Source organism: Melanerpes formicivorus, unplaced genomic scaffold, assembly GCF_026170545.1.
Source record: "Melanerpes formicivorus ecotype bairdi unplaced genomic scaffold, bMelFor1.0.p_v2 SCAF_2, whole genome shotgun sequence".
Lineage (NCBI taxonomy): Eukaryota > Metazoa > Chordata > Aves > Piciformes > Picidae > Melanerpes > Melanerpes formicivorus.
Genome location: NW_027142354.1, coordinates 41,022,525 through 41,049,289, shown reverse-complemented (window position 1 = coordinate 41,049,289; position 26,765 = coordinate 41,022,525). Strand labels below are relative to the sequence as shown.

Genomic DNA, 26,765 nt, shown 5'->3' with positions numbered 1-26,765 from the left:
CACCAACAGTGAGATTGAGGCACTCTCAGCAAGTCTGCAGATGATAGCAAGCTGAGTGGTGCAGCTGATGAGACTGAAGGACAAGACGCCATCCAGAGGGGCCTGGGCAGGCTGGAGAGGTAGAATGAGGAGAACCTCATGAGGTTCAATAAGGCAAAGTGCAAGGTCCTGCAGCTAGGTTGAGGCAATCCTCAATATCAGTCTGGCCTGGGGGGTGATGAAATAGAGAGGAGCCCTGCAGAAAAGGACTTGGGGGTGCTGGTGGATGAGAAGCTGGACAGGAGCCAGCAATGGGCACTTACAGCCTGGAAGACCAATGGCAGCCTGGGCTGCATCAAAAGCAGTGTGGCCAGAGATGGAGAGAGGGGATCCTGCCCCTCAGCTCTGCTGAGACCTCACCTGCATCCAGCTATGGGGCCCCCAACACAAGAGAGACATGGACCTGCTGGAGCAGGTCCAGAGGCCACCAAGATCAGAGAGCTGGAGCACCTCTGCTATGGGCACAGGCTGGGAGAGCTGGAGCTGTTCAGCCTGGAGAGGAGAAGGCTCCAGGGAGTCAGAACTACCTGAAGGGAGCCACAGGAAGGCTGGGGAGGGCCTATTTAGAAGGGCTTGTGGGGCTACAATGTGGGGCAATGGTTTGAGACTGGAGCAGGGGAGATTTAGGTTGGACATGAGGCGGAAGTTGTGCACAATGAGGGTGATGAAATACTGGAACAGGTTGCCCAGGGATGTGGTTCAGCCCCTGCCCCTGGAGACATTCAGTATCAGACTTGCTGTGCCCCTGGGCAGTCTGATGTAGCTGGAGGTGTCCCTGCTGACTGCAGGGGGGTTGGGCAAGATGACCTTTGAGGGTCCCTTCCCACCCAATGCAATCTGTGAACGTGTGAGTCAGGGGAAGGAGTCTGTGTTCAAGTCGTGAAGTAGCACAAAAGATGAGCCCTCGGTTCACTTCAGACTCTTCTTATGTAAACAAAATGAATACCAAACCAGAGTCACACAAGTTAATTGCAGCAGAACTGTTCGTGCAGAAATGTTCTCTGAGGGTTTTCAACTAGCTCAGTTTTAGGAAAATTCTGAAAAGATCATTATAGCAGAGCAAGGATTCCATTTGCAGAGGGCTTGCCAGGGTCATCTGTTTTAGCACCATCACTGATAAGACCTCCTGTTGGCTGCTGTCACCTGTAAATGAGGGGGGGCCTTCTTCTTTCCACACCTTCTAATTCTGCTCTGCTCAGAGGACATGGTGATAGAACCACAGGAATTGTGTCTGCAGTAATCTTCCAAATGACTGCTACACACTGAGGGGCTGATTGTGCTGGTGCAAGCAAGCTTGGGCAACTCCAGTTGTAAAGAGAGATTGCACAGGAGGATGTGTGGAGTCAGAAGTGCCAGGTGCACACAGCTAGAAAACATAGAGTACAAAATCCCAGCATGGTGTGGGTTGGAAGGGACCTCTGGAGATCCTCCAGCAGGGCACCCACAGCAGCTCGCCCAGCAGCACAGTGCCCAGGGGGGTTGGAAGCTCTCCACACAAGGAGACTCCACAACCTCTCTGGGCAGCCTGCTCCAGGCCTCCAGCACCCTCACACCAAACAACTTTCTCCTCCTTTTCAGAGGGAACCCCCTGAGTTCCAGTTTGTGCTCCCTGCCCCTTGTGCTGTCCCTGGGCACCACTGACAAGAGTCTGGCTCCAGCCTCTTGCTCCCCACCTTTTATCTCTTGCTGAGCATTGCTCAGATTCCCCTTTGGAGCTGCTCTTCTCCAGGCTCAACCCCTGCAGGGCTCTCAGCCTTTCCTCCTCACAGAGCTGCTCCAGGCCCTTCAGCATCTTTGTAGCCTCTGCTGGACTCTCTCCAGTAGCCCCCTTTCTCTCTTCAACTGGGGAGCCAAAATTGGACCCAGTCCTCCATCTTTGGCCTCACTAGGGCAGAGTAGGGATCAAAAACTTAAGGTCCTGAATGAAAAAGAAACAAACCCAGGCCATGTCTGTGTGGTGGGGCCCCTCTGTCACACACCTGTTGTACTGCATTGCCCTGGGTTCTGGATCAGTTTGCAGTGGGCACAGACACAGAAGGTGGTTGCAGATGGCAGCTCTGTGCCTGCCTGGCCTTGCAGTGGTGGGTGAGATCACACAGCTGTGAGGAGCCTATTTTGGGGGAAATCTATTTAGAGACAATTGCCTGCTGAAGTTCATGGCTCCACCAGTGAACAGCACGTTTCCAAGAGAACAGGCTGCTGCTCTGCCTGGAGCTGCTTTGGGGTGTTTCACCTTCAGCTGTGGCTCAGAATTGGGTCAAGCCACGGGAACTAAGTGGTGTCCACCCCCTGTATAGGTCATTCAAGGAGATGGGTGCTCTGCTTTTGAGGGGACAGCTGATGGTGTTGGCCCACTGCTGAGCTGCTCTGAAGGCTTTCAAGGGCTTGGCAGCAAGCAGGGAATGCTTCTCTTCCAGGGGGGTGGCAGGCTGACACGTGAGAGAGTTGCCCTCAAGCATGTCCCGGTGGACAGCAAGTTATCCATGGGACAGCAATGTGCCCTTGTGGCCAAGAGGGCCAATGGCATCCTGGAGTGCATCAAGAAAAGTGTCTAGCAGGGCCAGGGAGGTTCTCCTCCCCCTCTACTCTGCCCTGGTGAGACCACACCTGGAAAACTGCCTGATTTTGGGCTCCCCAGTTCAAGAGAGAAAGGAATCTGCTGGAGAGAGTCCAATGGAGGCTACAGGAACGACTGGGGGACTGAAACATCTCTGCTGTGAAGAAAGACTGAGAGACCTGGGGCTGTTTAGCTGGGAGAAGGGAAGGCTGAGAATCAGTCTGATCAATGTCTATGAATGTCTGAGGGGTGGGTGCCAAGATGAAGGTGCCAGGCTCCTCTCAATGGTATCCTGTGACAGGACAAGGAACAAGGGATGTGAGCTAGAACCCATGAAGTTGTTTGGTGTGAGGGTGCCGGAGCCCCAGAGCAGGCTGCCCAGAGAGGTTGCGGAGTCTCCTTGTCTGGGGACTTTCAAAACCTGCCTGGATGTGCTCCTGTGTGGCCTGCCCCAGGTGACTCTGCAGGAGGGGTGGACTGGATGATCTCCAGAGGTCCCTTCCACCCCCTGCCATTCTGTCCTTCTGTGTGTTGCCCCCCACAGTGATGCCCTGGAAACGGTGTAGCTTGAGACTACTGCCGCTCGAGTGCGCCCAGCAGTTGTTTCTCTGTGCTGCTTTATCAAAGGGATGTTAGAAAAATATGAAAGCAATAAGCACTGTTTGTGTGAACTTTGATGAATCTTTTCCATCTAACTGCCACAGCTCTGCTCAGTCTGCTGGAGGTCTGAACATCCCCTTGGATATACTCATGAGGAGTGTGATTTATACCAGCTTCTGTTCAGGGTTATTGGGGTGTTTGTCTTACTTGGTATCCCTTCCTAACTGCAAAGGAAGCAGAATGTAAACGAGTTCTCCTGAGTGTATCTGTGTGTGTGTGTGTGTGTACACACAAACACCCTCACAGATTCCTACCACGTGGAATCGTTTCGGTTGGAAGAGACCTTCGAAATCCTTGAGGCCAACTGTTAACCCAGCACTGCCAGCTCACCACTAAAGCATCACAGAATGCCAGGGGCTGGAAGGGACCTCAAAAGATCACCCAACCCCCCTGCCAGAGCAGGAGCACCTAGAGCAATCACACAGGAACACATCCAGGCAGGTTTGGAATATCTCCAGAGAGGGAGGCTCCACAAGCCCCCTGGCAGCCTGTTCCTGTGTTGTGTCACCCTCACAGGGAAATAATTCTTCCTCCTGTTTCCATGGAACTTCCTCTGCCTCAGCTTCCACCACTGCCCCTTGTGCTGTCACTGGGCATCCCCCAGCAGAGCCTGGCTCCAGCCTCTGAGCACTCACCCTGCACATCTTTATCAAGAGGAATGAGGTCACCCCTCAGGCTCCTCTTCTCCAAGCTACAGAGCCCTCAGCTCCCTCAGGCTCTCCTCTTAAGGGAGATGTTCCACTCCCTTGGAACCATGGCCCTCAGCATCACATCTGCACAGGTTTGCAATTCCTCCCGGGGTAGGGACTCCACCACTGCCCTGGGCAGCCTCTTCCAGGGCTTGAAACAACCCTTTTGGGGAAGAATTTGTTCTTCATGTCCAACCTAAACCGCCCCTGCTGCAACTTGAGGCTGCTTCCTCTTGTCCTGTCACTTGAAGAGACTGAGCCCACCTCACTCCAGCCTCATTTCAGGGAGCTGTAGAGAGCCAGGTGGTCTCCCCTCTGCCTCCTTTTCTCCCAGCTGAATAAGCCCTGTTCCCTCAGCTGCTCCTCACAAGACTTGTGCTTCAGAAAAAGATTTGTGCATCATGAAGTGTTTGTTTCATTGTTCAGCTTCTGCTGCAGAATGGCAGCAATTATCCACAAGTAAAGGCGTGATGAAGGAGGTGTGTGGTTTAGATAACAGCACAATACCGGAGAAGGAGGATGCTCAGTGCACAGTGCTGCAGATGAGCCTGCAGGCTGCAACCTTTTATGAAGGGCCTAGCACAAGTAGGACCCTGTTGAGTTTGGACAAGGGCCTGGTGATGGCAGAGGCATAGGAGGTTAATAGCAGAGGAGCCCTGTAGCCTAAAGATCTTTCACAGAATCACAGGATGGTGGAGATTGGAAGGGACCTCTGGAGGTCATCCAGTCCAACTCCTCTGCCAAGGCAGGTTCACCTAAAGAAGGTCACAGAGGGACACCTAGGTTTTGAATGTCTCCAGAGATGGAGACTCTGCCACCTCTCTGAGCAGCCTGCTGCAGGGCTCTGTGACCCTTAAATTCAGCAAGTTCCTCCTCATGTTTCAATGGAACTTCTTGTGTTCCAGTTTGTGCCCAGGATCCCTTGTCCTGTCACTGGGCTGAAAAAAGCCTGCTCCCATCCTCCTGACACCCACCCTTTAAACAGTGATCAGCATTGATGAGATCCCCCTCAGTCTGGTCTTCTCCAGGCAAAAAAGCCCCCAATTCTCTCAGTATTTCCTCATCAAAGAGATGTTCCAGTCCCCTCAGCATCCTTGCAGCCCTTTGCTGTACCCTCTCCAGCAAGCCCCTGTCTTTCTTGAATGTGGTAGCCCAGCACTGGACACAGTATTCCAGGTGTGGCCTCACCTTTCCTAAACTCTCCCAACCATGAGTGATTTGCAGCTCAGAGAGCTCCACCATCAGAGGTGCTATCTACTGAAGAGTTCTCGACTGGTTTCTCTCATTTCATCTTGTGTTAGTTGTCCTTCCAACCACCATAAACCACTGGCACCTCTGGAGAATTCCCAGCTGGACTGTGCTCTGTGTGAAGAACCAGCTCAGTTTTGCAGTGTCACCTATTTGCTTCATTTGATGCCCCAAGATGCAGTGGCTGGTGAAAGGGCTTTACTTTTTTTCCCTGCTGGCTTTGTTCATGCTGTCTGTAAACGTGCAGGCTTCCATGGTGTGCTCAGTCAGTCACCTCTCACTTGACTGCAGGGCCTTTGCCTGTTTCATTGCTCCTCCTTTCAGAGCTCTTCTGTACCTCCTGCAATTCTTAGTCCTCTTGTCAGTGCCTTCCCTAAGCACTCTGGGTGTGTTTCTGTGCCCACTGTCTCCCTCCTTTAGAGCAGCTGCTGATAGCACCGTGTAAGTGTCACATTCAATGTTCTGAAATTACCTGGATCTCCTTTGAAGCCCTCTAAAAAAATCATTCCGTTTGCTGCCTTCTGTTCCTGCGCTGCTGACGGAGCTCCACGTGGGAGAGTGCCCAGCACAGCAGAGCTGGTTTGTCTTCAGAGCCCCCAGATGAACGTTGCCTGAGCCTGCTGATTGTCCTCCTCCAATACAAGTGGAGCAGTGTCTTTACAAGTGCATGAGCACTCGAGTATTTGTTCCATAACCCTGTCTCCTGACACTGCTGCTTGACCTGGTTCCTCCTGAGTGCCTTGTCAAGAGAGGGTCCAACATGGAAACTAAGACCTTCCGCAGGGCACACAGCAGAGGAGCAGTTGTGTTCATGCATCTCAGGCTTTATCTCCTGACTACTGCTCCTAGCTTGTGATCTCCTGGAGCTCTCAGGCTTCCTCACAGCCTTCTTGGGATGTTTGGAAAAGAAATTCTTAATCCCTGTAATGGGGATGTGGGTGGAAGTGGAAGGTGTTTCGTGGGAGTGGATTGCGGATTGACAGCCAGGGGCTGAATTCTGTTAGCTTTTCAGGTTTATGCATTTCCTTGCTCGCTCTGAAAACCCTTTCTGTTGGAAAAATGGCATTCCTCTGACCGTCTGCCTCGCTGCCAAGCCACACCATTTCCCCCTGCAGTTGTTTTGATAGGGCAGGTTCCCTTTGCCTTGACGCCTGTGGTGGATGCTGGGCGACGTTCCCTTGCTGTGAGGGCTTTCTCAAGGCTGCTGGCTTTGGTGCAGGCTGGCGTTGCCATGTCCCCCAAGGTGCTGGTGCTGCACCTGTGCGTCAGCATTTCCTGGGCTCTGCCACCCCCAGCCTCTGCAGCTGGCATTCGATGCCAGGCGCTCGGGGTCCACATGCCTGTGGGACAGGCAGCGGCGTGCGCGGATACAAGCACCCAGAACAGTGTCAGCTCCTGTTTGTTACCATCCAACTAGGAGGCTCTAACCAGAGTGCATGCCCCTGACAGCCCCCTGACTCCCCAGGGCCCCTTGCAGACCGCCCATGGGGGGTGACCCTGCCTCAGAAGTGTCTCTCTGGCTGCTTTGCCTCTGCAGCAGACGTTAAATGATCGGCAGGCGTTTAAATCTCCATCCTCATTTTGTCCCTGCCCTTTATTAAAGTTCCCGCAGTCCAAAGAGGCTTTTACATGGTCTGTGGCTTAATGGTTAAGGAACTGAAGCACTAACCAGGCTGTCTCTTGGCCTGCTGCCGGGGCTGCTCCTTGCCCTGGCAGCTTTCAGGGCTCCCTGCCTCTTGCTTTAAATCCCCAAACTCTGCGTGCTGCTTGCCGCAGCCCTGTGCCTTGCCTGCCTGCTCACCTGCCTGTCAGATCACTAATGAACCTGCACTCCTCCCTTTCAGGGCCACCTCCTGCCCTGGGCTGAACTCCTGGAGGCTGGGTTGCTTCAGAGGTGTTTCACAAGGGTGGGATTGTGTCCAGCTTGCTTACAGCATTGCAGCTGGCTCAGTTAATTCTCTGTCACTGAAGCGTAGCACTTCCAGCAGCAATCCCTCTGGCCATTTCATACAGTCCTCCATCAGTCACCTCAATGTGCTTCTCCCCTCCACAAACTCCTGCAAAATGGCTCTTTTACTACCTGCATGGGGAGTAAAAGCCACTCCAGGGGCTGCACGGGTTGGCACTGTGCCTTTATGAAGTCAGTGGTAAGTAACGCTGGAAACTATGTTAAGTGACACAGCAGAAATGTTTCCAAGTTGGTTTCTTACCAACCATCCCAGCTGCTGATGCTGGCTGGCAGTATCAAAGTGTTGACACTGACACATTAGAGAGGTCACTAACAGAGTTTGGAAGACCAAAAGGTCTGAGTTTCCAAAATGGTCTTCTAGTGGGTTCCTTAAATCATAGATTCATAGAATGGTTTGGGTTGGAAGGGACCTTAAACATCATCCAGCTCCAACCCCCCTGCCATGGGCAGGGACACCTCCCACCAGCCCAGGTTGCTCAGGGCCTCATCCAGCCTGGCCCCTCCAGAGAGGAGGTATCCACAACCTCCCTGGGCAACCTGTGCCATTGTCTCCCCACCCTCACTGGAAAGAATTTTTTCCTCCTGTCCAGCCTCAATCTGCCTTCTCCCAGCTCAAAGCCATTGTCCCTCACCCTGTCACTCCCAGCCCTTGTCAAAAGTCCCTCCCCAGCTCTCCTTCAGGTGCTGGAAGGCTGCTCTAAGCTCTCCCCAGACCCTTCTCTTTTCCATTCTCCACAGCCCCAACTTGCTCAGCCTGTCCCCTCAGGGGAGATTCTCCAGCTCTGTGATAATCTTGGTGGCCTCCTCTGGACCTGTTCAATGTGTTGGTGGCCCCAGAATTAGACACAGTACTCTAGGTGGGGTCTCACAAAAGCAGAGTATTATAGTATCAGTCAGGGTTGGAAGGGTCCACAAGGGTCATCTAGGTTCCAACCCCCCTGCCATGGGCAGGGACACCCCACACTAGATCAGGCTGGACAGAGCCTCATCCAGCTTGGGCTTAAACACCTCCAGGGACAGGGCCTCAACCACCTCCCTGGACAACCCATTCCAGGGCTTCACCACTCTCATGGGGAAGAACCTCCTCCTCACATCCAGCCTGAAACTCCCCACCTCCAGCTTCATTCCATTCCCCCTAGTCCTATCACTACCTGAGATCCTGAGCAGTCCCTCCCCAGCCTTCTTGTAGGCCCCCTTCAGATATTGGAAGGCCACAATTAGGTCACCTTGGAGCCTTCTCTTCTCCAGACTGAACAGCCCCAACTCCTTCAGTCTGTCCTCATAGCAGAGCAGCTCCAGCCCTCTGCTCATCCTCGTGGCCCTTCTCTGGACTACTTCCAGCACCTCCAGATCCCTCTTGTAATAGGAGTAGAAGATCCCATCCTCTTTAGGCCTCTTCAGAAATCTCTTAGGAGGTTTTACTCATTTAGGGCTTCTTAGACTTGATAAATGGGGGGGAAATATCTCCATATAAAACCCAAAATGTATATCCTCAAAGTAAATTGTAGAGATCCTGGCCTTGCATTTCGTTTGCCGAAGAGGCAGTGAGTGCTCTGTGGCTGGAACACCTTCTGCATACATCACCACAGGTGTTCTGTGGTTTACACCTGACTGGAGGACTAACAGTTTAATATTCTCTGCTGGCATGTGTGTGGTTGCAGGCAGGCACTGTGCAGGAAGCTGGGAGCGTGCAGCGAGCACCCAGTCTGTGAGAGCAGGGGAGAGGCTTGGGTGTGGTGCTGGGGAGGGTGCTGGGAGGGGCTTGCTAATGTTTGGAATAAGGGCTTTGGCAGTCCAGGGGAGGAATATGGGAAGAAAGAAGTCCAGGGAGAATTCAGCTGAGCTCTGCTTTTCTGTTGGTGTAATGGAGTACAAAGAGGGGCAGGAAGTGTGGGTGCCAGGGGGTGGGTGGAGTGCTGAGGCTTTTGCTGCCTGGTGTGGAAGGGCAGCTGTTTGCTGCTGGAAGCTTTACCATTAATGCTTGACAGCATCTTGGTTTATAAGAGCAGGTCACGAGCTGAGCCAGTGCCATGCTGATGACTGCAGCAGAAAAGGAGATATTGCCATCTAAATCCTCCTTCCTTTGCCCCCAGAGAACCACATTCTCGAAGATGTAAACAAATGTGTCATCGCTCTCCAAGAAAAGGACGTGGACGGCCTGGACCGCACAGCTGGGGCCATCCGGGGGCGTGCTGCCAGAGTCATCCATGTTGTCACCTCTGAAATGGACAACTACGAGCCTGGGGTCTACACAGAGAAGGTCTTGGAAGCCACCAAGCTACTGTCCAACACAGGTAGGAGCTGCTGGCTGCCAAGAGCCCCACGTTCATCTTGCTCGCAGGCAGACGGGCGAGGGATACTAATGTAGCCCTGAAATGTATTCAAGGCTCCATTTACATAGAGTAATGGGAATTAGTGGGGGCTGTTTGCAGAGCTGTTGCAGTGTGAGAAATGCAATTTCCCTGTGTTGACTGCCTTAAAACTCCACGGCACACAAGGTCTCCCTCGGTGCACCCGCTGTCGTCAGCCGGGCTGTCGGAAGCTGAAACACCAGGGAAATGAGTCCCAGGCAGTGAGTCAAGGCTCAAGAGTTGTGCTGAACCTCTTGTGCCAGGCTCTGCAGAAGTGTTCAGGATCCAGAAAGATCTATCTGCCGTGCTATCACAGAGTGGCTCAGGTCGGAAGGGACCTCAGAGATCATCCACTCCAATCCCCCTGCCAGGGAACGCCTCTCAACTAGACTTGGCTGCTCAAGGCCTCATCCAACCTGGCTTTGAACACCTCCAGGGAAGAGACATCCACAATCTCCCTGGGCAACCTATTCTGGAGTCTCACCACCCTCATACTGAAGAACTTCTTCCTAAGATCCCCTCTAACCCTACTCTCTCTCAGCTGCAAGCCATTCCCCCTTGTCCTGTCTCTAGACACCCTCATGAAAAGTCCCTCTGCAGCCTTCCTGTAGGATCCCTTCAGGTGTTGGAAGGCAGCTCTAAGGTCCCCCTGGAGTCTTCTCTTATCCAGGCTGAACACCCCCAGCTCCCTCAGCCTGTCCTCATAGCAGAGGTGCTCCAAGCCCAGTAGAAAAAACCTGGGGTGTGAAATTTTGTCAAGTACCTTTAAAGCTGTTAAAAAAAACATTGAAGGTTGGTGGTGCTCAGCACCTGAACAGTAAACCTGGGTGTCTCCTGTGAACTAGCTGGTAAGTAACATCCATATAGGGTAAGGAATGCTCCTGGCTGCCGCAGTGAGCCCTGTGCCAACTGGTAGTTGTTGGGTTTGCTTTAATTACTTTGCTGAAGAAGCAGGGGTGACACTGAAGAAATGAGCAGACTGTAAATGGTTCTCTGATGTTCTTCCCGGGGTGTAGTGAGTCACTGAAGTACAGCAGTGCAACCTGCCCTCTTCCACTGCCTTGTTAAACTTGAGCTGGGTGCTGGTAATAGCTGCTTGGTTTGCTTTGGGTTTTACCCCCAAACCCAACCTGCAGCTGCAGGGAACATTAAACAAACGCTTGGGATTGTATCCCATAGTTCCTAGCGGCTTCTCCTTGTCCACTGGAAGGGGCTGATAAACTTTTACTGTCTAAGGGGGAAAAAACCCAAACAAATAGCAGCAGAGTAAATAGCAAATGAAATGGAGAGAGAGTCGCTGTCCTTCTCTGACAAGTGCTTTGAATTGAAATGGAAGCAGCGCCCAGCTCCCAGCCACAGCTAAGGAGGAGGCACAGGCATGTCTTTTACGGGAGCATGCAGCAGAAAGTGGCGTTGGGGTGGGGCCTGACTGCTCTTTTGTCTTCTCAACTCAGTTATGCCGAGGTTTACTGAGCAGGTAGAAGCTGCTGTGGAAGCCCTGAGCTCAGACCCTGCTCAGCCGATGGACGAGAACGAATTCATCGACGCTTCGCGCCTGGTGTACGACGGCATCCGGGACATCAGGAAAGCCGTGCTGATGATCCGGGTGAGCACAGCCTGCTTCAGCAGCTCGCTCGCTCGCTCTCTTTTTTTCACCACTCACTTTCCCCTTACTTTAGTGAACTGACAGGCATCAGTTTTATTGGGAGCAGACAGCGTGGAAGATTTGCGTTTAGCTCCTATTAACATGCGGAGTCTTAAAAAGCGCTAATCGCTCTGTGGAGTGCTTCAGAAGCAGGCTGTGATTCACGTTCATTAAACAGAGCTGAGCGCCCATGATAGCCCGAGCTGTGATGCTAAATACCCTTCATGCATCTTCTGTAATGTCATGTTAATGTCTTGCTTGTTAATGTGCTAAAATCACTGACCTTTGGTTTAACAACAGCAAGTGGATTCCGAAGGAAAGATGCTTTTTGATGGGTCGAGAGCCTAGAAGTAAAACTTGATGGCTGTTAAGGAAATGTTGAGAATGAATGCCAAAACAGGTTTGGGCTGCAGTTCCTAGAGCATGTAATTCGTTAATTGGTTAACCTCAGGAAGCAGGGAGCAGTTCGGAGAGGCTTTGTCTCCTCAGGTGCAGTGAGTGTGACTTGGAAGTCCTCTCGTTTCTGGCAGGTCAGGCAGCATTTAAGCTGGTAGAAGGCATGGGGAAAAGGCACAGAAAGGCTCCTGAAGTTCGTTGAAGGGGTGCAGAAAAGAAAGTTCTGGGGCACAGTTCTTGGTAAAAATGGGCAGGAGTCAGGCACAGCAAGAAGAAGTGTCTAGGGGTGGTTCCTTCTTTTGTTTTCCCCTTGTACTCTGACTCAAGCACAAATGCCTGGCGGAGGAGCTGGCTTTGTCTTTCAGAGTGGTAACTATGGCACTTCGGTGAGAAGTAAATTAAGGACCCAGGATATGTGTGATTATAGTAACCATTGCAATAATATCTGCCATGTTTGCTGCTCCAAGCAAAGAATCAGATGGGAAAGCTGACAACCACATATGTGCTCTCCATGTCATTCTCCTCAGACTTCAGGGCTTTATAGACAGCCAGTGCTGGATGAAGCTATCAATGCATTCCTGCTATGCAGACAAGCTACATTGATTCACCCCCTGCCACAGGCCTTGTTATTCAGGACATGAAGGCACCGCTGCCAATGCCACGTCGTCAGTAATTAGCTGAGCTGGGGCTGCCAGGAATCCTGACGTTTCCCCTCATGCCACCTCTCTGATGCCAGGGTGCCAGGGCTTTGTTGCAGCTGCCAGTAGCTACGGGCGGCGCTGCTGACACATCCCTGACCTATAAAGAAGTTCAAACGCTGGCCTTTGTTACCAGAGGCCTGCGAGGTTTGGGATGTATTGGGAATGGAGAGAGCTGTCCAAATGGAGGTACCAGGCCGCCCCTTCCCCAGGGCTTTGTCTGACACTGCAGCACAGGAGGAACCTTGCTCACAGGTTAGCTGGGGCAAACGAGCCAAGTCCCTTGAAACTGTGTCTGGTGGCTCTTGTTCCTTACAGAGGATCCAGGAGGAATAAGTCACTCAAGCACCTACTTTTTGTGCTTATGCAAAAACATTTCAAACCAAATCTTCCTGTATCTATAAGTTACTGGAGTGAAGCTTTTTCCTTCCCGATCCCCAGGCAGTCCTTCATCACCCCCAGAGGAGATTTTGCCCCTGGTGACAAGTTGAAAGGCAGAATGACATTGAGTATGCCTGGGGTTGTTTGGGCTTTGGGAGGGCTGGGCAGAGCAGGGGGCTGGAGAACCACAGAATGATTCCTAAAGCTACAGCAGGACTGTTTGGTTCCTTTCTTTAATTTTATAAATACACTGAGCTGCTGCTTTGCACATGGCCTTACACAGCTTTTGTGGATGGACTCTGTTCCTCAAGACTTGGAGAGGAGATGGCAGCTGCAATCACAGAATCATAGCATTGGAGAGGGTTGGAAGTGACTGCAATTATCATCTAGTTCTAACCCTCCTGCCATGGGCAGGGACACCTCACACTACAGCAGGTTGCTCACAGCCACGTCCAGCCTGGCCTTCAAAACCTCCAGGGATGAGGCCTCCTGAGCAAGCTGTTCCAAGAAATACTCTGGGTCTCGATGGTCAGCATGCTCACCTCTGCTTTTTGGCAGCTGTTTTGGGTATCCCTCTTTATTTTGACTGTATCACAAGATGCAGACCTATGGGAAAACAAGTAAAGCTCAAAACATAGGGAAAAGAGTCTGAGGAACAGGGACTTCATTTGCATCTTCTCTCTTCGCTCCAATTTATTGCAGAAGCACAAGAATCAGGTGTTTGAGTGACTCTTCCTCCTGGATCCTGTAATGAACAAGAGCCACCAGACATGGTTGCAAGGGAACTGGCTCATTTGCCCCAGCTCACCTTAGCAGCATCCCCCCGTGAGCGTGGCCCTTTGTTGCTCCACCTCTGCCTAATTGTCCTGAGGTGAAGGTGTAGCATTTTGACAAACATGCTGTTTAAACTTGATAAGCTGCATAAAAACTTTGCCAGCTCTTAGACTGGCAGTAGCAAAAAATAAATGGCTAGGCAAGCAGGAACTGGGTCAGATGTGTTTAGCCTCCAGCAGAAAAGCTGGCCCTTCCTAGCTAAAAATTGCTCAGCTTTTCCTGGGGGGGGGGGGGGGGAGGGGATAAGAATAAATTTCTCTGTGTTTTGTATCTGTCATTAATTTGGCTAATGCTTAGCTGCATAATTGTGCTTGAAGACAAGGGGCTGTGCTTTTGAACCAGGCCTAAGAGCTCTTTGGACTTTTAGCTTCAGCCCAGCGAGCAAAGCTCTTACAGTTAACCAAGTGGCAAAAATACCACTCACTGCAGAGAGAAAAAACCCCAGCACTTGTTTTCTGTGTCTCAAACCCTGAGTGCATTAGTGTCCTGACAAAGCTCAGATGTGTAGCTGCTTGGTGTGTAATTTTGGAGATCCCCATGGTGTCTAAGAGGAGCAGCCAAGCATTTATAATCACACGTGTTCAACAGGCTGGATGCAGTCCCTGTATTTACCTTTTTGTGGAAAACATTGAATAATTTTTACCTTCACTGACTTCCCTTCTCTCTCTGCTTGAAAAACAATATGCTGGTGGATTTTGAGAGCCATCAGAGCTCTTGTTTGACTCTGCCTGAATTACTCTTTCCCTCAGACTCCTGAAGAGTTGGATGACTCCGACTTTGAGACCGAGGACTTCGACGTCCGGAGCAGAACGAGTATCCAGACCGAAGATGATCAGCTCATTGCTGGACAAAGTGCCAGGGTAAGGAGGAAATCTGAGCATTACAAAACTCTGACCTTGCTTCCAAGAAACAGTCCAACTTGCTTTGAAAATCCAGGTTAAAGCTTTGGGGGGTGGCAGTGAACTGGCTGGATCAGAGAAGCGGCGTTCTTTGTTCCCAGTTTTCTTCTGCAAAGGAGGTTAAGTGGCATGCCAGGTGTGTTGGGCTGATGGATGTGAGAAACCTCTGGTCTTTTATTTTGGATGTTGTGAAAGATCAAAATCCCTTCAGTACCCATGAGCTACTTTCTGCTTTGACATTGCAGACGTTGTGGGCACTGCCATTTCGTTGGGTGAGCTCCTGTGGAGAGATCCAGGGTGAACTATCCCCTTGTTCTCACATGTTCAACAGGCAAATACTAAGTTTGTGGGCAGGGAATGCTTTACCAGATGTCCTCTCATGAATGTGTGGGGTTTGGCCACTGGGCATTTATCAGGACAGTGTTGAGAGGAGCTCAAGAATAGAATCATTCAAACTTACTGCATTTCCTATGACTGTTAAAAATGATGGGCAATATATAACCATTAATAGGTGAAAACTTAAAACCAGTACATTGAGGGGGAAAACCAGGCCTTAGCTCTTGTTTTTATTTGACATGTCCCCTTCTGGGTCAATAGCAATTTACACTCCTGGGAAAGTGCCATGGAAGAGATTTTGTGAAGGCTCTTCTAGCTTGAACCCAGGCAAGAGGCAGCTGGACCATCTTTATCCAGCTTCTGCCACGTTGGTTTGGGGATGACACTTAACTGAGGGTGGAGTTCATGCTCTCAGTCCTTGCACAAGCACTTGAGATCCCTGCATTCCTCTCCCCCTTTTATTTAAATGCAGACATCTCTAATTTACATTTTCACACTGCTGCTGCCAGGGGCTTTTTAGTACTGAAGATTCCTTTTCACCTGCTCCTGAAGGCATGAATTCTCCTGGTATTTATGAGGGTGAGAGCACTGAGTCTCATACAAGGCTGGAAACCTAGCCTAATAGATTTTATTCAGGAGTAAGCACATACTCTTTATTTGCACTCACTCTTTCCTCAGCTATGCATGTTTCAAAATAGTACAGCTAGCTTTTTGCAGGGAAGAGCTCCATATTTCTTCTGTGCACTGCACCACTGAAATATGCCCAAGTGGAACTGCCTTTTAAAACCCTCACATTCTGCAGAAGAGGCAAATCCCCTCCCTCTCCATGCAGCTGAAATATGCCCAAATGGAAGTGCCTTTTAAAACCCTCACATTCTGCAGAAGAGGCAAATCCCCTCCCTCTCCATGCAGTTTTGCTTTGAGGGATGCTAAGATGTGGCAAAGTGGTCTGGAGTCTAATGGTTTTATCATCCAAATGGCCACATTTGAGGTGTCAGTTTGTCTTTCTGGGCATTCTGTCTTAAGAGTGAGGTGGTGAGAGACTGGCACAGGTTGCCCAGGGAGGTGGTGGCAGCCTCATCCCTGGAGGTTTTGAAGGCCAGGCTGGATGTGGCTCTGAGCAACCTGATCCAGTGTGAGGTGTCCCTGCCCATGGCAGGGGGCTTGGAACTGGCTGAGCCTTGGGGTCCCTTCCAACCCTGACAATTCTATGGCTCTATAAACCTCGATTCAAAATGGAAGGAAATGGCTCTGGGAAGCCTCTAGGTAGAAGCTTGCTATTAAATTTTATCCCCCATCTGTGTGACTTAAATTAGTTATTAGTGAAATGCTCCAAAAAGCCTTCTCCAAGTGGTAGAACAAGGTGACATGAGAAAACTCTCTCTCTCTCTGTCTCTCTCTTGCAGGCTATCATGGCTCAGCTGCCTCAAGAGCAGAAAGCTAAGATTGCTGAGCAAGTGGCCAGCTTCCAGGAAGAAAAGAGCAAACTGGATGCTGAAGTATCAAAATGGGATGACAGTGGTAATGACATCATTGTCCTGGCAAAACAGATGTGTATGATTATGATGGAAATGACAGACTTCACCAGGTGAGGCTTGCTCAGGCTGGGCCCTCAGCAGCTGGCTGGGCTGCTCAGCTTCCACAGAAATCTTTTGCAAGAGTCTTTACTTCTTGTAATTTCCTCTAAATGTTACCCTCTGGAAGCCTGTGTGTAACTCAGGAGATGCATTACTCTGCAGTGCCTGGGTGGTAATAACTGCTGGAATTGATCTAGAGATACCCAGCAGTTAGTGCCTTGTCTGTCTGTCTTTCTTAGGGGTGATTCTTGTCCCAGGCAATATAGATAGATGGATTTTTATATAGGTCTATTTGCTCAGTTCTTTACAACATTAAATTCTATAGGTTCTCTATATTACTGTGGTGCAGGAAGCCTTCCTGGCACAGTTATTTGCAAAATAAGGAGAAAGTTCTTCCCAGAGAGAGTTGTTGGCCATTGGAATGTGCTGCCCAGGGAGGTGGTGGAGTCACCATCCCTGGAGGTGTTCAAGAGGGGATTGGATGTGGCACTTGAAGCCATGGTTTAGTAGTCATGAGGCCTTGGGTGACAGGTTGGACTTGATGATCTTTGAGGTCCTTTCCAACCTTGTTGATCCTATGAAAAGAGAGAGAGGGGTTTGGATGCCTTTGGAAATTCATTTCCCAGGTTTTATCCAGCTCTGGTTACAGGCTCACAGGCTCACAGGATGTTAGGGGTTGGAAGGGACCTCTGGAGATCTTTGAGTCCAACTCCCCTGCCAGAGCAGGACCAGAGAATCCAGCAGAGGTTGCACAGGAACACATCCAGGCAGGGCTGGAAAGGCTCCAGAGGTGGTTTTCAAACCTGGTGTTAGAGTGCCATGGAGATGGAAAATGTGTTTTCCAAAAATATTATCCCTTATTATCATTAGGTTGCTTACACACAGTAACATTTGTGTTTAGTCTTACACTGAATCCAAATGTGGGGATAGGCTGGAGGGGAAAACTGTCCTGAAAATGAAGGAGGTTCTCCTCCCAATTTATTCTACCCTTGTGAAGCCATAGCTGCAGTACTGGGTCCAGTTCTGGGCTCCCAACTTCAAGAGGGACAGGGAATTGCTGGAGAGAGTCCAGCAGAGGCTACAGACATGCTGGGGGGCCTGGAGCAGCACTGTGAGGAGGAAAGGCTGAGAGAGAGCCCTGGGGGTGCTGAGCCTGCAGAAGAGCAGCCCCAGAGGGGAGCTGAGCAATGCTCAGCAAGAGAGAAAGGAGCTGTGGGGGGCAAGAGGCTGGGGCCAGACTCTGCTCAGTGGTGCCCAGGCCCAGCACCAGGGGCAATGGGCACAAGCTGGCTCCCAGGAGGTTCCATCTGAAGAGGAGGAGAAAGTTGTTTGGTGTGAGGGTGCTGGAGGCCTGGAGCAGGCTGCCCAGAGAGGTTGTGGAGTCTCCTTGTGCGCAGAGCTTCCAACCCCCCTGGGCACTGTGCTCCTGGGCAAGCTGCTGTGGGTGCCCTGCTTTAGCAGGGACATCTGAATGATCTCCAGTGGTCCCTTCCACCCTCCTCCATGCTGGGACTGTGGGCTTCTGTGTGATGATTACACCTGCTTCTTTCTGTGCAACCCTACCCATGCAGTTTGGGTGAGGAATCACTGCCAGTCCTGTATGGAGCAGGAAGAGAAAAGCAGTATTTAATTCACTCCTCTGGTCATCTGGTGCTAGAAGGCAGCCTGTGTTCTGTTTTGCAGAGGTAAAGGTCCATTGAAAAATACATCAGATGTGATCAGTGCAGCCAAGAAGATTGCAGAGGCTGGGTCAAGGATGGACAAGCTGGGACGCACCATTGCTGACCATGTAAGTCACAACTCATTTGCATAAGCCTCCAGCACCAGTGAGCCATGGGAGATGTTCTGGTACTTGCAGGCCTGATGAGCAGAAGGCAGTATGCTCAGCTTTGAGCTTTGGGGTGGGTTTTTAAGCTGATCTGCCTAATCTGCTGCTGCTGGGAAATTCTAGCCTTTTCTTTCTGGCTGCTGTCCTGCCCCTTTCAACACTGTAAGCAGTTAAATAGGCCCAGCAGTGAATCCAGCAGCTCCTTCAAGCACTTCAAGCTCTTCCCATTTTAAGGCAGCAACACCTCTTGACGTCACCCAGTATCCAGGCCAGTTTCTGCACCTGAACAGGACTGGAACTGAATTCCTGGTGCTTCTCTCATGCCCAGAGTATGCCCATTGCTTTCCAAACCAGTGATGAGGCTGCATAAGCAACACCATCATTACTGCACCTGTTGCACAAGCTTCAGTATCATTTCTGAGGCAGCTTTTTGATATTAAGTTTCCCAATGACCCCACAGAGTGAATGGAGAGGTGATCACAGCTTTGGTATTTTGGTTGGTGTCCAGTCAGGCTCAATGAAGGCTCTGAGCCAAGCAAATGGTGACCTGAATGTTTTCTGTGCTGTCTCAGGCTGGTCTTGTGAGACATGTAGAAAAGGATTCCCTAGGCTGGGCAGGGACTGGCTTGAGAGCAGCCCTGAAGGAAAAGCCTTGGGGGTGCTGGGGGAGGAGAAGCTCAACAGGAGCCAGCAGTGAGCACTTGCAGCCCAGAGAGTCAAGCAGAGCCTGGGCTGCAGCAAGAGAAGTGTGGCCAGCAGGGGAGGGAAGGGATTCTGCCCCTCTGCTCCACTCTGCTGAGACCACAGCTGCAGCTCTGGGTCCAGTTCTGGAGCCTCTGTGCCAGGAAGGATCTGGAGGTGCTGGAAGGTGTCCAGAGAAGGGCCACGAGGATGAGCAGAGGGCTGGAGCTGCTCTGCTATGGAGACAGACTGAGAGAGTTGGGGTTGTGCAGGCTGGAGAGGAGAAGGCTCCAGGGAGACCTTCTTGTGGCCTTCCAGTATCTGAAGGGGGCTCCAAGAAAGCTGGGGAGGGACATTGTAGGGTGCTGGGTAGTGACAGGACTGGGGGGAATGGATCCAAGCAAGTGGAGGGGAGATTAGGATTAGACATTAGGAAGAAGCTCTTCCCCATGAGGGTGGTGAGAGACTGGCACAGGTTGCCCAGGGAGGTGGTGGCAGCCTCATCCCTGAAGGTTTTGAAGGCCAGGCTGGATGTGGCTGTGAGCAACCAGCTGTAGTGTGAGGTGTCCCTGCCCACGGCAGGGGGCTTGGAACTGGCTGATCCTTGGGGTCCCTTCCAGCCCTGACAGTTCTGTGAGTCTGTGATTTGAGCTTAATTCCTGTAGCAATGAGCAGGCATGGCCAGCTCAGGGGTTTTATGCAATCCATCTGCCTGTCCTGAGCCACTTCACAGACTGGGCTGGGCCAAGCAAAAGTGCCTTTGGTCTCAGTCCACACCCAAATTGCAGAGAAACATCAGCATTAGTAATAGTATTATGCCTTGCAGAGAGACCCTGAAATGCAGGTAGGTTGAGTCTGAGGTCATGGGCTAAACTTTGTTTTGTACAGCTGACACTTGCCTTTCAGCCCTCCATAATGCAAGGTTTTCAACAGAACCCTGGCACTTTGGAGGTCAATCTTTGTACTGCAGATCTCTCTTTAAACCTTTCATCCAGAGGATGTTGCCTTCCCCCTAATTTAGGAGTGGTGCAGTGAGAAATACTCAATGGGCAGGTGAAGCTGAAAGGTGTTTCTTTATAGAATCACAGAACTGTTTGGGCTAGGAAAGCCCTCTGAGCTCAGCCAGTCCAACCATCAACCCAACACCACCATGGCCACTAAACCATGCCCCAAGGGCCATGGCCACAGCTTTCTTGAACACCTTCAGGGATGGGGGCTCTACCACCTCCCTGTTCCAGTCCCTGACCACTCTTCCAACAAAGAAATTGTTCCTAATCTCCAACCTAACCCTCCCCTGGCATAAGTTCAGGCCATTTCCTCTCCTATCACCTGGGAAGAGAGACCAACCCCTGCCTGGCTCCAGCCTCCTTTCAGGGAGCTGTGGAGAGCAATGAGGTCTCCCCTCCACCTCCTCTTCTCCAGGCTGAACAACCCAACTTCCCTCAGCTGCTCCTCATAGGACTTTTTAGCTAGATCCTTCCCCGGCTTTGCTGCCCTGTGGGCAACCAGGAACGGTTCTCCTTGCTGCAGCACTTTGCCAGCCCTGTTTTGGGAGGCATCTGGGTGCACTGCTGCTGTGGGTATGGGTAATGGAAGCAAGGAGCAGTTTGTGGTGCAGGTCTCGGGAGGACCTTGGGCAGAGGATTTGCCATGCTTTGGGGGTGTTTTGTAACTCACCTGCTTTGTGCAAACTCAGAGCATGGCTTTCTGCACCAAGCCAAAACACAGAAGAAAACCAGCTGTCTCCTTGTAGCAGAAGCAGGGGCCTTAAGGATGTAAAAGCTGAAGCCCGTGTTGGAAGATAAATCCCAGCAGGACTGCACAGTTAGTCATCCTGACAAGGATATAGCCTTCCTCTTTCCCACTCCATACTCTGCTAATACTTCCAGCCTGCATATTTCATTAGCTGTGCTCACAGCCTCTTTAGGAACTTGTTCCTGCAGAACTATCTGACAGTTACAGAGGAGGTACAAGGGCAGCCTGGCAGCGCAGCACCGCTGCCTGCCTCTGCCTCCCACGGGCTCCCAGCAAAGTGCTGGGGATTGTGTCCTGCTGGCTGGCTGACAGCAGGTACATCATGACCCCTCGTGTTAGTGTGTCAGGAGCTCCTAACTCCTGCCACCAGGCAGTTTTACAACACACTGCCCTGGAAACCAGAAAAGCTGTTCCCCTGGGTAGCTCCCTTCTGTTGGCAAGGGTCTGGCCGTGGCCACAGAGCTGTCCCGGAGGTGCCTCCGCCCTCCACCTCGGGAGGGGGCAACGTGGAGCAGCTGGGAGCATGACACAGGGGAAGGTGATTTGCAGCAAGGCAATGAATGGTTCTCGGGGGGGTTGGGGTCCAGCTCTTTTCACAAAGCAGAAGAAGAGTTCTGTTGGTTTGTCCCTTCGGCAGTGGTTGCATCAGTTAGTGATCATGTCACAGGTAGGGGCTACCCTGCTTCCCTGTCGGGCACTCCAGCAGCCTCTTGCTGGCCAGGCTGGTGCACACACTGTGGGGGCTGGCACAGGGACATGCCCTGGAGGCAGGCTGATGGCTCTCCGGGGTGGCAGCTGCTGGCACACATTGCCAGGTGCCCTGCCTGCTTCCCCTGCCTGCCTGCTTCCAGTTTCTCTGCCCAGACAGCACCAAGCCCAGCACTGAGCCCAGCTGTCACACCGCTCTGGGGGGCATCTTTTTGTGAGTGATGGTTACAGCAGTGCCTGTGCCCTAAGCTGGAGATGGGTGGAAGGAAGAAAACTCTCCGTGGCTGCTTGCTTACCCCTACCAGGCACAAGGGGATGGGGGCTGTGTGCTTGTCTCAGTCTGCACACACCATGGGGCAGCTCTTCTGTCCTTCCCTGCCCCTTTTCTTTGCAAAAAGGGAGAAGGAGGTGCCTCTGCTGCTCCTCAGGCTCAGCTGGGGCCGTAGGAAGTGAATGTCCCTGTGTGTTGGCTCTGTCTGGGATGGATCCTGGTTTGACTTGGAGCTTTTGCCACAGCCTCCCCCAGGTGTGTGGCAGCATCTCATTCTGAGGGGCTTGTGGAGGTGGGAGTGTGCCCCCCCCCCCATTTGTTTCTGTCTGTACTGCAGCTGCCTGCTGGGGCTGTGCTGTGGGAATCCTCCCAGACAAGCTCTGCAGGCAGGGGGTTGTGCAGTTCAGGTGATCTTTCTTAATCTGGTTGGAAATTGTTGCTTTGAGGGGTTTTGGTTGTTATTGGAGTACTCCTACATAGGAGAGGAGCTCACATAGGCATCCACAGTGCCTTTTGATGTTGTTCCTTCTCCTCCTGTGTTCCATCCCTGTCACCTGCCTCTGGGTCCTCCTCCCTGCTGGTGGACACAGCACACATTATAGGCTGTGATCTATACAACCAAATCGCCTTCCCTAGCCCACTGCTTCCCCCACCAACCTTTCCCTGCCTTCTTCAGCCATCATCAGTAAACACAGGGCAGCCTCTTTCTCAGAGGTGCCTTCCCTGAGATGGTTTCCATAATTCAGAGCCACAGAGCCCCACAATGTCCTGCTCTATTGTGTGGGTGTCACCACCCCAGGCAGGCCTTTGTCTGCTGAGCCGTTTGGGAGATGGAGAAGCCCTTTCCCAAATGGTAATTCCAGCTTTTCATTAGCTCTTTGGCCCAGGCTATTTGTGGTTTTTCTCTAAAACATCTTGTACTGCTGACTAATATTGATTAGCTTCAAAAAAAACCAACCTGCAAGCTTTGCTGCTCCCTTACTCACTGCCTCGGCTCCACCGGTGCCTGGGGAAGGGCTGCAGGCTCAGAAACGCTTGGGGGGTTCATTTCCTTCCTTGGGAAGGTGATTTCTGTTGAGGCAGAGGTGTTTGTGCTGTCAGTGTGGTGTCCTCAGCCCCAAGCAGCAGGTTATGACCTGCTGGATTGTAATGTCTCCTGCATCCCTTTTGCAATAGCTTATGCCAGCCTAGAGTCACAGAATGCTGTGGGCTGAAGGGACCTTCAAAGGTCATCCAGTCCAAACCCCCTGCAGCCAGCAGGGACATCTGCAACTGCAGCAGGTTGCTCACAGCCCCAAACAACCTGACCTGGAATGGTTCCAGGGATAGGGCATCCACAACCTCTGGGCAGGCTGGACCAGGCTCCCACCACCCTCGGTGTCAAACATTTCTCCCTTCTCTCCACACTCTTTTAGTCCAAACCATCACCCCTTGGCCTGGCACACCAGGCCCTGCTCAAAAGTCTGACCCCAGCTTTCTGAGCAGCCCTTGAGGCACTGAAAGGCCACCAGAAGGTCTCCCTGGAGCCTTCTCTTTTCCAGCCTGAACAAGCCCAACTCTCTCAGCCTGGCCTCACAGCAGAGGGCTTCCAGCCCTGCCAGCATTGCTGTGGCCTCCCCTGGCCCTGCTCCAGCAGGTCCCTGTCTGTGCTGAGGACTCCAGAGCTGCCCCAGCACTGCAGGGGGGTCTCAGCAGAGCACAGCAGAGGGGCAGAGAATGTATCCAGGCTAGTCTAAATTCTGTCCTAGGTGCAGCACCATCAGCTACATCTGAAGGTCAGAGCCTCCCCAAGTGTTCAGCCAGCCATGTTTGGTGGCCCCAGGCTGGGGTGCAGGCAGCCACCAATGCCTTGTGACTGCTACATGCACAGGGCATGGCCTTGGGTTTATTCAGTATCATGAGTGTCTGGTGGGCAAGGGGGTTGTGGAGTTCAGTGCCAGCTGCTTTCTTGCCCAGTCTGTATCCCCCAGTGGCTCTGCCATGGCTGGTTGCTCTTTGGAGCAGCTCTGCTGGCCACCATGCCCTGTGATGGTTGTGAAGATCCTGCAGGGCTGGCACGGGTAGGCAGGGACTTCCCAGAGCCCTTTAGTCTTATGCTGTGCTGATCCTGTTTTGGATGGCAGCTGCCCTTCAGCAGGGCTCCTCTTGTCACATCCTGGCTCATTAACCACCTCTGCAAAGCCAGGGATGGTCCTGTCTGAGGAGCAGCTCTCTGAACTGCGCTGCACTCTCCACTACCTGCCCAGGCTTTCAGCTTAAAGCTGTGACAAAGTTACTGTTATCTTCCAGATGAGTGCTTCAGCCAGCACTTTACAAATGTTATTTCATGCCTGGTGAGGAATCTGCTTTCCACACTGCTAAGAAATGGGAGAGGAGTCGTGGAAAATATCTCCTTCACTGCCTGTAATTGAGTGGCTGTGAGGTTATCATTACCTGCCTTAAAATACTGCAGATGGAGAACTGAGGCTGCAGTTGGTTAACACCTGCTGGCTGCAGCTTGAGGTCTTGGATGTCAAATCATTGCTGCTGTGTCATGTGCAGTGTGCAGGAAGGACCTGTTAGAGTTAACAGACCTGCAAGGGTTATGTGGCCCTCCCCTTTCCCTCTCCTCTCCCTGTCTGTCCTCCCTTCTCCCTGTCCTCCCTTCTCCCTGTCCTCCCTTATCCCTGTCCTCCCCTCTCCTCTCCCTGTCTTCCCCTCTCCTCTCCCTGTCTTCCCCTCTCCTCTCCCTGTCTTCCCCTCTCCTCTCCGTCTTCCCCTCCCCTCTCCCTGTCCTCCCCTCTCTCTGTCCTCCCCTCTCCCTGTCCTCCCCTCTCCCTGTCCTCCCCTCTCCCTGTCTTCCCCTCTCCGTCTTCCCCTCTCCGTCTTCCCCTCTCCGTCTTCCCCTCTCCATCCTCCCTTCTCCCTGTCCTCCCTTCTCCTCCCTTCTCCCTGTCCTCCCTTCTCCCTGTCCTCCCTTCTCCTCCCTTCTCCCTGTCCTCCCTTCTCCTCCCTTCTCCCTGTCCTCCCTTCTCCTCCCTTCTCCCTGTCCTCCCTTCTCCTCCCTTCTCCCTGTCCTCCCTTCTCCTCCCCTCTCCCTGTCCTCCCTTCTCCTCCCCTCTCCCTGTCCTCCCTTCTCCCTGTCCTCCCTTCTCCCTGTCCTCCCTTCTCCTCCCCTCTCCCTGTCCTCCCCTCTCCCTGTCCTCTCCTCTCCCTGTCCTCCCCTCTCCTCTCTCCCATCTTGATTGCTCCTGGGTTTCCCTGTGCATGTGGTGGTGCTCAAGCTGTCTTTTGAAACCCAGAGCGCAGAGGGAGGAGGAAGGATCCGAGGAGCACGTTGACCATTCCAGAGGGGAGTTGTGCAGCTCACCCCTCAGTGCTGTCTGCTGTGGTTTCTGTGGCTGCACAGTGACTCTTGGCCTCTGTCTCTGCAGTGCCCTGACTCTGCCTGCAAGCAGGACCTGCTGGCCTACCTGCAGCGCATCGCTCTCTACTGCCACCAGCTCAACATCTGCAGCAAGGTCAAGGCTGAAGTCCAGAACCTGGGCGGCGAGCTGGTGGTGTCCGGGGTACGTATGCACTGGGGGGCTGTGCAGGAGGCTCTGGGGAATCACAGAGCTGGTCAGTTGGAAAAGACCTCTGAGTCCAGCCACCAACCCAACCCCAGCATGGCCATCAGACCATGTCCCTAGGTGCCATGGCCACAGGTTCCTTGAACAGCTCCAGGCATGGGGACTCCACCACCTCCCTGGGCAGCCTGTGCCAATCCCTGACCACTCTGGCAGCAAAGAAATTGTTCCTTAATCTCCAGCCTAAACCTCCCCTGGCACAATTTCAGGCCACTTCCTCTTGTTCTGTCACCTGATACTAGGAAGAAAAGACCAACCCCCACCTCACTGCAACCTCCTTGCAGGGAGCTGTAGAGAGCAGTGAGGTCTCCTCTTCTTTTCTCTAAACACCCCCAGGTCCCTCAGCTGCTCCTCCCCAGCCCTGTTCTCCAGACCCTTCCCCAGCTTTGTTGCCCTTTTCTGGACCTGCTCAATGTCCTTCTGGGAGTGAGGGGCCCAAAACTGAACCCAGGATATAAGCTGTGGCCTCACCAGTGCCTGTTACAGGGAGCCAGTCCCTGCCCTGCTCCTCCTGGCCACACCATTGCCAATCCAGGCCAGGATGCCATTGTCTTTCTTGGCCACCTGGGCACAGCCTGTCTCATCTTTAGTGGCTGTCAGCCAGCACCCCCAGGCCCTTTTCTGCTGGGCATTTTCCAGCCACTCTTTCCCAAGGCTGCAGCGTTCATGGGGTTGCTGTGACCAATGTGCAGAACCCAACACTTGGCTTTGTTAAACCTCATACAGTTGACCTCTGCCCATGGATCCAGCCTGGCCAGATCCTTTTGCAGAGCCTCCTGCCTTCAAGCACATCAACACTCCCACCTGGTTTAGTGTCACCTGCAAACTTACTGCAGGTGCACTTAATTCCCTCATCCAGGTCACAGAGGGAGAGATTCTCTTCCAGGGGTAACAATGATTCCAAGCCACGTGTTTCTGTCAAACATTTTGCAGCACAGGAAAGAGATTTGGGAGCATTCAGCGAGTTCTGAGGCCTCCAAAGTTCAGGATGCTGCCTGCACTGCCACTTTGTTGTGGGAGGAACCACTGAAAGGGGCAATACAGCTTCACTTCTCCTTACTCCAGTGTTTGCAGGCACATTCCCTTCACTTTGGAGTAATCTGCTGCTTTCCAGGCCATTATCACTCTTGGTGAGGTTAAATCACTTTAATCAGCACAACTGAACCTACCCCAGGTCTCTGCACAGCTGTGGACCATGCTGAATTCCTGCAGTGCTCCAGAGGTGGTAATATTTCAAAGCTGCTGTGCTTTGAGCAGGGGCTTTCAGGGGCTGCTCTGGTTTCTGGCAGCTGAGGCTGCCCCAGGCCAGCCTGCTCCCCCATTCCAGCAAACCATTTTGTCCCTGCAGTTCAGGAAATGCTTTCTTCTAGGAGCAATCTGCATGATGGGTGTCTGGGGGGAGGGGAGTGGAGCCAAATTCTTTCTTCTGGCACTGCAGCCAGCTCTGGAGCCCTCAGCACAGGAAGGACATGGACCTGATGGAGCAGGTCCAGAGGAGGGCCATGAAAATGATCAGGGGGTTGGAGCAGCTCTGCTACAAGGACAGGCTGAGGGAGCTGGGGGTGTTCAGCCTGGAGAAAAGAAGGCTCAGAGCAGCCTTCCAGTACCTGAAGGGGACTACAAGAAGGATGGAGA

At 52.3% G+C, this 26,765-nt stretch overlaps 1 protein-coding gene across 1 annotated transcript in view; it reads left to right on the top strand.

The window, feature by feature from the left end:
* Window positions 1–26,765, top strand: part of CTNNA1 (catenin alpha 1) — a 165,021-nt gene that overhangs the window by 134,558 nt on the left and 3,698 nt on the right. Inside the window, exons 12-17 of the mRNA XM_068157813.1 lie at window positions 9,256–9,456; window positions 10,968–11,119; window positions 14,217–14,327; window positions 16,109–16,290; window positions 17,963–18,068; window positions 24,936–25,070. Coding sequence (XP_068013914.1) covers window positions 9,256–9,456; window positions 10,968–11,119; window positions 14,217–14,327; window positions 16,109–16,290; window positions 17,963–18,068; window positions 24,936–25,070 — 887 coding nt within the window. The remainder of the gene's footprint in view (window positions 1–9,255; window positions 9,457–10,967; window positions 11,120–14,216; window positions 14,328–16,108; window positions 16,291–17,962; window positions 18,069–24,935; window positions 25,071–26,765) is intronic.